The sequence below is a fragment of the Propithecus coquereli genome, unplaced genomic scaffold, assembly GCF_000956105.1.
Source record: "Propithecus coquereli isolate 6110/MARCELLA unplaced genomic scaffold, Pcoq_1.0 Scaffold644, whole genome shotgun sequence".
Lineage (NCBI taxonomy): Eukaryota > Metazoa > Chordata > Mammalia > Primates > Indriidae > Propithecus > Propithecus coquereli.
The window spans coordinates 872,439-884,968 of record NW_012152441.1 but is presented as its reverse complement, the minus strand read 5'-3'; the positions used below and the strand labels follow the sequence as shown (position 1 = coordinate 884,968).

General features: G+C 50.8%; 1 protein-coding gene across 1 annotated transcript in view; it reads right to left on the bottom strand.

The window, feature by feature from the left end:
• PKNOX1 (PBX/knotted 1 homeobox 1) overlaps positions 1-12,530 on the bottom strand; it is a 67,725-nt gene that overhangs the window by 30,360 nt on the left and 24,835 nt on the right. Inside the window, exon 2 of the mRNA XM_012659983.1 lies at positions 900-1,005. Within this exon, the coding sequence (XP_012515437.1) occupies positions 900-950 (51 nt within the window). The 5' untranslated portion in view covers positions 951-1,005. The remainder of the gene's footprint in view (positions 1-899; positions 1,006-12,530) is intronic.

Here is a 12,530-nt window from a genome sequence, read left to right as displayed (position 1 = left end):
TGGAGACCAGGCTGAGCAAGAGCAATTTTTCTACGAAAAATAGAAAAATTAGCTGGGACAGGGAGGCAAGGGAGGCAGTCCCCCTTAGTGCCTGAACACCCTCTGCAGACATGCTGGGCGGTGCCATTGAGCCACCCTGCCCTGCCCGACTCCACAGAGAAAACTCACTGCAAAGGAAAGCAAAGGGCAGGGCTGAATCTCTTCACTGGAAATGAGCTTCAGGGCTCCAGAGTCTAGCAGGTTCGGAACACACGGAGAAACACTCTTGCCCAAGTGCCTCAGCTGAGCTTCTCCTCCTGCCTCCCTCTCCTCCTCAATTCTTTCAGGTCATAGGTCAAAATACCCAGATACTCAAGAACACAAGTACTGTAGCTTCCAGGAAAACAAAATCATCTCCGGTGGGAGGGCAGTGCCACCCCAGGCATACACGGGTAAAAGTGCAAGCAGCAGAACTCGCAAATACGTCACTGGGATGGTCCCCCACATGCTCACAACTGGGGAGATGAAACCACAGAACTCCCATTAAAAAGTTGATCAACTAAGACATTCAGATTGGTGACCGGTCAACGTGGGAATCTGTAATTATCAAAACCAACCAGCTTTTCTTTAAAAGCAACAATACAAATTAATACCAACGTTAAAAAGGTAAATTCCCAAAAAACTATCACATGTTTGGAGGGGTGGGGTTCAAAATTACTGGCAATCTTGGTATCACGTAAGGAAATAATATGAATAATTCTACAGTTTATCTTTCCAAACACCAACATAGAGTAGGTGCACACCATACTTAAAATTGAATATGCAACCTCATGGAAACTGAATTCTAAACACAAAGCACTGTCTGTGTTTTAGTGCCAGGCCGGCTGTACTCAGAATGCAGAACGAAGTTCAAGTCTCACTTGCTGCCCGTCCTGATAGCTGTCTATGCTCAGCGTCTGTGTGGCCATCATGGTTCCCGAGGGCTGCACGAGAAGTCAGATCATCCTGAGTGACGGCACATGGAGTCTGGGGACAAAAGGACAAGGGCATCAGTCAAGAGGCAGAGAGTGTGTTTGGTCTCCTTTATTCCACAGCATCCATATAACTTTTTAAAAATACACATTTTTACATGGAGAGGAAAAAATCATCTTTAACACTATGTTCTAAGCCAAATCTTGCCTAGCAGCATCTCACGTACTTAGCAATGACTTACCTCATTGTGCCGGGCCCTGACTTGCTGTTACATTTTCAGCCCCCTGCGTTCACCACCCAACACGTCTGCTAAATACCGCCAGGTCCTCGCGCGCAGCAGCAGCAAGACAGGTGAGCCCCTGCTGTCCCGGAGCAGGGCAGGCAGGCGAGCAGGGGACAACATGCGGGGGAAGCACCAGGTAGCAGCACACCCAGGAGCACAGCGCCGAGTGAGAGAGGGCCATGGGTCCCTTGCCTGGGCGTGCGTTCAGGGCAGGCCTCCCTGGGATGTTGTCATTTCAGCCGAGACCGGAATGACACGCTGAGATCAGGAAGACTGGTGTTCCGAAGAGAGGGACCAGCCAGGGCATAGAACCCAGATAGGCAGGCTGCGCTAAGCACTCTGCTAAACACGGGCACGTAATACAAATATGTCAACAGTGGCTCGTTTGCTTAATGACATAAAACCCTGAACATAAAACCTTGAAATATCACTCGTAGGCTGCAGCAAGGGGCCAGGGACACAACGGCCACCCGAAATGTGGATGCAGAAAGGCACTGCAGTGCCGGTGCAGGGCAGCCAGGCTCAACTGCAGCTGGCCCAGGACAGTGACATCTGGGGCGAGTCACAGAGACTCAGAGTCGAGGCTATGCAGAGAAGGTCATGTGGAGCTCAAAGGTGGTTGTGCCACTTGTCCAGTACAAGCAAGAGCACCAGAGGTCCCCAGGGGAAGCAACACAGTGGGACTGTGGTACCCAATCCCCGGACCGTGGACTGGTGCTGGTCGATGGCCTGTTAGGATTCCACTGGGCCACACAGCAGGAGGTGAGTGGCAGGCGAGAGCGAAGCTTCACCTGTATTTACAGCCGATCCCCATCACTCGCATCACTGTGTAAGCTCCGCCTCCTGTCAGATCCGCGGTGGCATTAGATTCTCACAGGAGCGTGAACCCTACTGTAAACTGCACGTGCGAGGGATCTAGGTTGTGCTCCTTATGAGAATCTAATGCCTGATGATCCGAGGTGGAGCTGAGGCGGTGACGCTAGCGCTGGGGAGCGGCTGCAAATACAGATTATCGTTAGCAGAGAGGTTTGACTGCACAATAAATGTAAAGCACTCAAATCATCCTGAAACCATCGCCACTCCCCAGCTGTGGAAAACCTGTCTCCCATGAAATCAGTCCCCGATGCCAAAAAGGTTGGGGAGCCCTGCAGCAGGACACTGCTACATAGAAGCAAACCCAGTCCCAGCCAAGCACAATGGGGAAGGAACAGAAGCATGTCCTAAATGAGACAGTTAACAGGAACAGCGCAGCAGAGTGGAGGCAGCAGTCCGGCCACCACCCAAGCCCCTGACACATCTTGGCTCGATCTGCCCTCACCCCACCCTGGAGGGAGGCACTCCTGGGGTGCCCCTTTACATCTGGGAACCTGAGGCATGTGGCCAAGGCCACGGAGCTAGCCAGAGGCTGAGCTGGGACTCAACCTCAGCAGGAGGGACACAGACCTCCTGGTTCTGTGGCCGTCACGAGGAACCACAGCCTCTCAGGGCCTGAGGACTTGGCGTGTGTGCGGGGGGTGGGGCGGTCATATAATGTGACTTTATAAGGAACCATGGTGGCCAAAGATCATTCCTTGCAGCCTTCTGCAAATGCCTGCCGTGCGCTGGGAACTCTCCTGTCCAGCGACGCAGAGGGCTCTGGGGGCACACGCACACACAGAACACGTACACAGGGAATAAGCGGTCAGGGGTGCGTGGGGAGGAGCAGGGTGAGTACACGGGGAGGGGAGGTCGGCAAGTACACTGGGTGGGGAGGTCAGTGAGCACACAGGGAGGGGAGGTCGGCGAGTACACCGGGTGGGGAGGTTGCAGAGTACACGGGGAGGGGAGGTCGGTGAGTACACGGGGAGGAGCAGGGTGAGTACACTGGGAGGGAAGGTTGGTGAGTACACGGGGAGGGGAGGTCGGCGAGTACACCGGGAGGGGAGGTCGGTGAGTACACGGGGAGGGGAGGTCGGAGAGTACACGGGGAGGGGAGGTCGTGGAGTACACCGGGAGGGGAGGTGCGTGAGTACACGGGGAGGGGAGGTCGGTGAGTACACGAGGGGAGGTCGGTGAGTACACGGGGAGGGGAGGTCGTGGAGTACACCGGGAGGGGAGGTCGGTGAGTACACGGGGAGGGGAGGTCATGGAGTACACGGGGAGGGGAGGTCGGTGAGTACACGGGGAGGGGAGGTCGGCGAGTACACGGGGAGGGGAGGTCATGGAGTACACCGGGAGGGAGGGCGGGGTCGGTGAGTACACGGGGAGGGAGGTCGGTGAGTACACGGGGAGGGGAGGTCGGTGAGTACACGGGGAGGGGAGGTCAGAGAGTACACCGGGAGGGGAGGTCCGTGAGTACATGAGGAGGGGCACAGGCACAATCCTGTCGACAAGTACGCAGGTAAATATCTTGATGTGAGGTGGGGGACTGGAAGGGCTCTGCAGGAGGGACCTGATGCGTGCAGGCGGAGCCACCCGAGACAGGTGTGGCGGGGCAGAGTGGTGGAGGAGGGAAGTGACCTACCTGGTGACACGAGACGAAACCAGAGTCTACGTGCCACAGTGAAGACTCTGGGTCTCTGAGCAGACAGGAAGGTTTGAACAAAGGATGAGGAGGCCTATGCCCTGACTGTGTGACTTGGGGGCACAGGGGAGCCGGGGCAGCTGCGGCCATGGTCAGGGCAGGGCCGTGGGCTCTGGCAAAGCAGGAGTGTGGGTGGAGCCCAGGGCCTGCAGACAGACCGGGGCAGGGTGGAGGTCAGGGATGGGTTGGAGGTTCTCCGCGAGAGCCTGGGAGAGCAGAGCCGCAGGTCCCGAGTGGCAGCAGACAGGGGAGGAGCCGCCTCTGTGGCCTGAGAGGGGAGAGGGAGGTGGGACATTTAGGTTTGAGATGCTCCTCAGACGGCCATGCGGAAAGTCCAAGCAAGGGAGTCTAAGCTAGAAAGACAAACCTGGGTGTCAGCAGAGTATGGTTAGCATGTACAGAGGGTTGAACTGTGTCCTCCAAAAAGATAGTCCAGGCCCTAACTCCCAGTACCTGTGAACGGGACCTTATTTAGAAACAGAGTCTTCACAGACGGAATTATGTTACGATCTCGAGATGAGACCACCCCAGATTTCAGATCCCCGTGACTCGACCTTACAAGAGACGGGGGAGGAAGACTTGAGGTACACAGAGGGGAGCACCATGTGAAGATGAGTCTGCAAGCCGCAGAAGGCCAAGGATCGCTGGGGCTGCCAGAAGCTGGAAGAGGCAGGAAGGACCCTCCTCTGAAGCCTTCGGAGGGAGCGCAGCCCTGCTGACACGTGGATCTCAGATTCCTGGCCTCCAGACCATGAGAGAATGAATGTCTGTGTTTAATCTGCCCAGTGTGTGTTAATTTGTCCCAGCAGCCCTAGCAAATGAACACAGTGTGTAAAGCCCTAAGCTGGGTGAGGCCACCCAGGAAGAGACAGGAGGCATTGGGCCACGAGTGGAACCACATGGAGGCCCTGAAACCTCGTGGAGGAGGGAGGCCAGGAGGCGGGAGTGCCGGCCACGTGAAGGATGGCTGAGGGCCAGGCATGGCCGGTGGGGGTCAGGAGAGCCTGCAGGGGAAGGGCCGTGAGTGACCGAGCAGTCCCAGTGCCAGTGCCGGGGTGATCCTATGGACACGACACAACAGCCACTCGTAGCAGCAAAGGCTGGAAACCACTTTCGACAGAAGCCTGGTACACCGGCTACTGGCCACGCAGGAAATAGAGTGTGTGCAATTAGAAAATGTGAAGAAACTCTTCACGAACTGTAGAATCATCATCGAACTTGTCCTCTTTTCCCCGACACCCCACGTATCTGCAAACTTGTCACTGCACATCTCCCAGTGGCCTTGCCTTGATCCAAACCTGGCTCTGCTCCAAAGCCCTGACCTCCAGCTTTGCTTCCACCTGTCGCCCTGACCAGTGCAGTGGCTCCAGCACGGCACCGTCACCCCACACTGTGATAGCCGCAATGGCCTCCTGCTGGTTGTGTGAGCCTCTAGTCCTGCCTTCCTCCAGCAGATCCTCCAAGCTTTCTTTTTTTTCCCCCGGCCAGTGGTATTTCATTTTTTTTTTCTTTGAGACAGAGTCTCGATCTATTGTCCAGGGCCAGAGTGCCATGGCATCAGCCTAGCTCACAGCAACCTCAAACTCATGGGCTCAAGCAATCCTCCTGCCTCAGCCTCCCGAGTAGATGGGACTACAGGCACATGCCACCATGCCTGGCTAATTTTTTCTATATGTTTTTAGTTGTCCATCTAATTTCTCTCTATTTTTTTTCAGGGTCTTGCTCTTGCTCAGGCTGGTCTGGAACTCCTGAGCTCAAAGGATCCACCCGCCTTGGCCTCCTGCAGTGCTAGGATTACAGACATGAGCCACCGCCGGCCCCTCCAAGCTTTCTAAACTGCAAGTCTGACCATGTGACTTGCCTGCCTAAAATCGCCTCTGCCCAACCCCCACCCTCAGGCACCAGCACCCCTCACTGGCCCTTCCCTGCCCTGGGAGTTGTGTGAACAGTCTCCAGATGCCGTGCTCCCTCCCACCCAGGTCCTCCTCAGCCTGGCAGCTCTGCCCACACACCCCCTCCTCTGCAGGCCAGCTCAGGAACTCGCTGCACCACCCACGTCACCCTCTCCAGAGTCTCCAGTGAGTCGCGCTCCCCTAGCGTTGGGGCCTGCACACAGCAGCCTCTGCTCGGCCTGCGGAATTCCCGTTGCTGACGGAGACCGCAGGCTCCTCCTGGAGGGCCAAGAGCCCCGTCTTGCTGCATCACAACTGGCCCAGTCTCTGATGTGCAGTAGGTACTAAATAAAAATGTTCCCAGAAGAATGAATCATAAGCTTAACCTGAAACGAACCAATGAGCTAACACATATCTGGACCGTAATTTACAACAGCTCTGCTTGCCTTCATCCCGTGTCTCCTTGTTCCGCTTACAGCCAGTTTTAACCGGTACTGCTATTTAAGCGGTTGCTGGAGCCTCAGGCTGCCGAGGCCAGGCTCTGTGTCTGTGTCACCTCCACCGACAAGGCAGCTGCTGGCTCGAGCACGAGGCCAGGAGACAGCTGCTGGACAACAGTCAGGAGAGGGCTCGCGGGACAATCTACTGGAGAAAAAGAAACAAAGGGCACGGGCAAGGAAAGCGAATGTTTCCTCAGCACCTCTATGTCAGGGGGATGCATCGCAGTCTACTGTATTTGATCTTACACGTACAGGAGGGAAATATGAACTCACCTTCCGGAGAAGGCAACTGAAGCTGGGCCGCTGGGCCCAGAAATGAGGGAGCCAACACGGAACCTGAGAAGTGGAGGTTTGCAGCCATCAGCCACACGGAGGTGCAAGTCTCTGAAAGTCTGAGCCTCATCAAGATGGAAATGAGCGCTACTTCTAACACTTCCATCCAAAAATAGCCAGAGAAAAGAAAAAGACAATAACTCCCCTATGCGGCTGGGTCCCTTCCCTGGCCATGCTGGGTAAACAGAGTCCAAGTGATAAGTGAGCTTCCGTCGTCAACGTCACTGATGTTCATCTCCCAGGATGTGGCCAAACCTAAATCAGACCCCACAGTAGACAGTTCTATGTCAAAAGTCACGTCAGTCTAGAAACAGCGGTGCCAGAGAGTCAACATCTCTACTCATTTACTGGTTTCCATAATGCGTACTGGCTCCCACGCTGTTGTGCCAGCTTCCAAACAGCCGCAACTCAACGGACGTCCGGCATGAGCACCTGGGGGCAGCCAGAGCCAGTGCGGTCGGCCACTTTGTTGGGAGACATTTCTCCATGGATATTTTCAAGTCTCACCATCCAGGCTCCCTGAGCAAACGTGGTGAAAGGATGATGGACCAACAGACACGCCTGGGAAGGTGGGGTCAAGAGTATCGCTCAGGAGACTAGACTCCCACCTCTTTACGTTCCAGAGCAGGGACACTAGGGACCCTGCCCTACTCACATCCTGAGTGAAGAGCTCTCATGTGCGTGCGTGCACACACACACACTTGCTCTCTCCTTCGACAGTGGGCAGGACGGGTCCGTGTTCAGGCACCCTATGAGTTCAGTCTCATAATTTTGGGATTTCTCTCCTGGAGTGAACATCTGGCCTTCATATCGCCCTGCAGGGAGTTGGGGTGGGAGGAAGAGCTGACCCAGAGACCTTGCATCTCCTGTAAGAACATGCACACACCACACCCACGCGTGTGCACTCACACGTGCCATGTGTTTATTCCCTGCCCTAGAAGTAGACGCAATGCTCATCTGCACAGGAAAGGCACAGAGGTGTGGAGGTGGCACCACTGCATTTCTGCATTGGTCCCCCAGCACGCACAGAGCAGGCATTATTCCTGCCAGTGACAACAGGCTACCACTTCACTTAGGTAGTAAGTCACAAACACGTCCCACAGAACACCTACAAAGAGCCACACCTGCGCCAACAAAGAATAATCAAGTAACTCTTAGATGTAAAAAGTATACCTCCTTGGGTTCCGTGTTTTTTTTTTTTTTTTAGTTAAAGGTTAAACATGTAGGAGTTTTCTGAAGATTGGGAAAGCTGTTCTAGTTTGAAAAGACTATAAATATATGGTGCACACTGAGAGCCAGGTTCTCAGTGACTGACAGAGACGGAGTGGAGAGGCGAGGATGCACCCTGTGGTGCTGGGATGGGGACAGAGTTCCCGCATGAGCTCCATGTGAGTTCAGGGCTTTTAACTGAGAGTGAAACAGAAATAGATTCGGACAGCCGAGTGTGGTGGCTCACACCGGTAACCCCAGCACTGTGGGAGGATCACCTGGGCCCAGAAATTCAAGACCAGCCGAGCAATATAGCAAGACTCTAAAAAAACATTTTAAAAATTAGCCGGGCATGGTGGCACCCATCTGTAGTCCCAGCTACTCAGGAGGCTGAGGCAGGAGGAACACCTGAGCCCAGGAGTTCAAGGTTGTAGCAAGCTATGATTGTGCCACTGCACTCCAGCCTAGGCAACAGAGATACTGTCTCTTAAAACAAAAAAAACAGATACAGAAGTGTGTATATCACATACATATACGCATGTACATACACATATGTGAAAACATGCACACCCAACTGCCTAGCTCTGTCCACTGAGAGGGCCTAGAAGTAATGATACCCCAGTAGTAATGAACATTTTACACTTACATTTTGGGTGTGATATCATTTTCCAATAAAAGGAACCAAGGGTCCTTAGAGAAAAGGCTGATTCAATTCCAGAGCTGGGAAAGGAAAAGTACAAGATGAGCCTAGAATTTGTTGGGCTCAAAAAATTATGGAGACATGTCAAAGGGATGGACAAACCGTCTTGCAGGAGCTCCCACTGGCCAAATTTGAAAAATTAGAGCAAAAATATGACTGTAACTGGAACTAAAATAAGAATCCACGAGTCCATGCTGATACTGACAAAGAGTCTATCCTAGGCTAACTCCAATCAGGCTCCTCTGAATCCTCTTCCCAACTAGGCGTCGACTTTTGGACTTTCATGTTTACCTTTGTATTGCCTATTTTAGCAAGAAACCTGCATCAGGTCGTTTTAGCCAAAACCTCCCATCCTTGATACCTGAATGCCATCAATATATAATCAAACTCCTCATCCCCTGCCATCCCCCAAGTGATGTCTGAGCATACTTGCCTGCCTTCAGCAAGAATTCTGTCAGGCCGGTTTAGCAAGAATCTCCCAACCCCTAGTATTTCCTCTTAGTAATTTTCCATCCACAGACCCCCCCCCCCAACCCTGCTCCTTGGCTATAAATTCCCATTTGTCCTTGTATTCAGAGTTGAGCCGAATCTCTCCCCGCTACTGCAAAGCCCCACTGCAGTGGTCCCTATACCTACCATGACAGTCCTGACTAAAGTCTGCCTTACCACCCTTAACAAGGGGCAGAGTAACTTTTTCTTTAATAATATAAATACATAAATGAATAAATGGGGGGAAAGGGAAATCTCTAAATTTCAGTAGTTCCCTAACGTGTAGAGAAGGATAACCACATTCAAACATCACCACTCGGCAGCCAGCAGCGATCGCTGCTTCAGGCGGGATCCCCAGTGGGCGCTGGCACCAGCCGGGAAGTACGGCGAGGAACAGGGAAGGCCTGCAGTCTCAAAACACCTGCCACAAGAGGCTTGTTAATGACAAAGGGAAAAACAGTAAGCCTACAGTGGAGAGACCTGGCAAAAAACACCTGGTTAAGGCGTTAAAAGGGTGGAAATGACATCGCGGGCCTCCTGACAGGATGCACAGAAAAGGACAGCGCACTGGGCGTCCGCGCAGGCCTGCCCAGAAGGCCAGCCAGGAGTGTGGCTCTCGGGACGCACACACAGACCCACACTGAGGGCGTGCCGCAAAGCATCCGGCCGACGGTCTTTAGAAATGCTGAGATCATGAAAGACAGGCTAAGGACCTCCCCCAGGCTAGAGAGAAATGACAGGTAAACAATGTGTGATTCTGCACTGGGTCTGAGACCCTAAAAAATGCTCTGCTTTGCTATAAAACTCATTAGTGAGACAAATGGCAAAATCTGAATAAAGCCAGAGCAGATGATAGTACTGCATCGATGTTACTTTCCTGACTTCCACTACCGTGCTACGGCTAACTGAGAGGATCCTGATTTTTGAAATGCTCAAGTATGTAGCTGGGAAAGGGTGCCATATCTGCAACTTACTTTCTCAAATGTTTAAATATGTGTGTGTATATATTAAATACATATATATCATAGAGGGAGAAAAGGAGACAGGGAAAGAGGGAGCACAATACAGCAAGTTTGGTAAAATGTTAACATTTGGGGAAGGTATATGGGAAGTCTTTGTACAATTTTTGCAACTTCTCTGTATTTCTGAAACTTAAAGCTTTTTATAAAAAGCTTTAAATTTAAAGTTTAAAATTTTAAGAATTATAATAAAGGTGAGGGAACTGTTCTGAGTTAACAAAGACTAAAGAAACAGCCACCGTGACCAGGCATAGTGGTTCACATCTGTAATCCTAGCACTTTGGGAGGCTAGGGCGGGAGAATTGCTTGAGCCCAAGAGTTCAAGACCAGCCTGGGCAACATAACGAGACTCCATCTCTACAAAAACTACAAAAATTACCCAGGCATGGTGGCACACACCTGTAGTCCCAGCTACTTGGGAGGCTGAGGCAGGAGGATTGCTTGAGCCCAGGAGTTTGAGGCTGCAGTGAGCTATGATGATGCCACTGCACTCTAGCCCAGGCAACAGAGCAAGACATTGTCTCAAAAGAAAAAGAAACAACAACCAAATGCAGTATATGATCTTGGTTTCAAAAACAAATGCTGTAAAAGACAACTTAACGGCATTTGGGGAGATGAGAAGATGAAATACTACATAACATTCTAGAAAGTGTGATTTTGATGGTGTGATAATGCTATACGTTCATAGCATGAATACCTTCATTTTGAGGGGCATATGCTAAATTGCTTTAGGTATACGATCGTGATATCCACAACTTACTTTCAAATGGATCAATAAAGATACACACACAATTGAAGGAATAAGAATTTTAAAATAATATGTCCTTTTCCATCTAGCAATTATTAAATTTAAAACAACAGTAATACACTTTGCCAGCAAAGATCAAGTAAAACCTGGAACTCTGTAGGAGTCAGTCCTGCGAGTCACACATGGCATGGTACATGCTTTTGACCATACGTACCTTAGCCATAAAAAATGTTACACTTGTCTCAAAATCAACTGAATAATATAGCTTTAGAGTTGTGACTTTAAAAGGAGACAAAAACATGAAATATAGGCAGACTCTAACAGGCTGGCATTTTACTATTTTTAAGCATTCTAGTCTGCATGAGCGGTGGAATGGGGAAAGCTTTTTCAGAAAAGGACCTGACATTAACAGATTAGTTGAATGGCGCGAGGTGGTGAAGTCTTCCCTTTGTTCGGATCAGAGGACCGAGTCTGGGACTGGAAGCTGGCGGTGCAGCCCCAAGAGGCTGGGGAGGATGTGCAGGGCCGGGCACGCCCTCTCATCCCAGCCACAACCTCCTGCCCACGGAGCCCAGGGGGGACCCCTACTTGCCTGAGATGACGTTCTTATTGCCTTAGTGGTGCCTGTAACCCCAATCGACCATGTAAATTTTAACATTTTGTGTTTAGCTCCAGAATAATCTATGTATTTGGCATTAAAGGCATTTGTAGTAGTTAAGAAAATTTGGCAAGTTATTCTTACATTCCAGCCTTGATTCCAATTTAAAATGTGTAGCTGAGTTACTGATTTCTTTTTTAGTTAAAAGGTAAAAGAGAGAAATTTACTAAGACCATGAATGTCCCCTCATTTAATCAAGTTTGTGGACGTCAGGCACTCTTTTTGGCATGGGGAACACTGCAGTGAACAGAACCAGGTCCTGACACCAGGCCCTGACCCTGCGTCTGAGAGCAAAGTCTGAGCACTTGATGTTCACTATATGTACAACTTTAAATTATGTGTAAGGGAGTTTACGTTGTAAACGGAACCGATCACTGAAAGTGGTATCCTTGGTCTGACCAATTTAGTTGTTCAAAGGTTATCTTAAAGGTGAAAGTTAAAATTTACTAAATTAATTACTAAGTACAAAACACCGTATCTTTTGCAAATAAAGGCTTAATAATTGAATCTAAAGAGAATAATAAAATTCATAAATTCTAGGTGAAAGAGAAGAGAAAAACCAGGTCTTTAACTTTGTAGCATTAATAAATGTGGATTCTAAAGTAACCTCAAGTAATTGTTTCTGTGTGCAAAAGCCGCATTTCAAAGGGCATTAAAAACTCATGGCAAGAAAGCTAGATGCTAAAGACGTTTTTCACCCACAATAATAAAAAATGGAATCAGACCTATGTGTCCTTCAAGAGGGAAACAGGGAAGTCAATTACAATCATCCATCACACGACCTTTGACGCGAGGCAGCGCGGACGGGAGCTCTCAGGATGCTCAAGCGAAGTGGCAGGGCGCGCAATTTCACACGTGTTTGCCCGAGCCCTTCGTTCATTCCACACATGTCTACGAAGGTCTTCTCTGCGCTGGCTCTGCTCTAAGTGTTGGGAATGGAGCACCAAACATTACAAAGTCCCTGCTGTCCAGAAACAGCTTTGACGATGAATTTATGGGCTTATCTGGGGAGAAGAGCCATCTTCACAGGTCAGCTGTGCAAGAGCGCAGGGCTTTATTTTCCAGATCCTCGCCCCTGCCCAGCGCTGAGCCCGACGGTCTCTGTGGACATCTCCTCCGTTAGATCATTCTTGGTTGGAGCGATTCCCATTGTATGGCTTTTCCTGCTACTGCCACAACTACCTC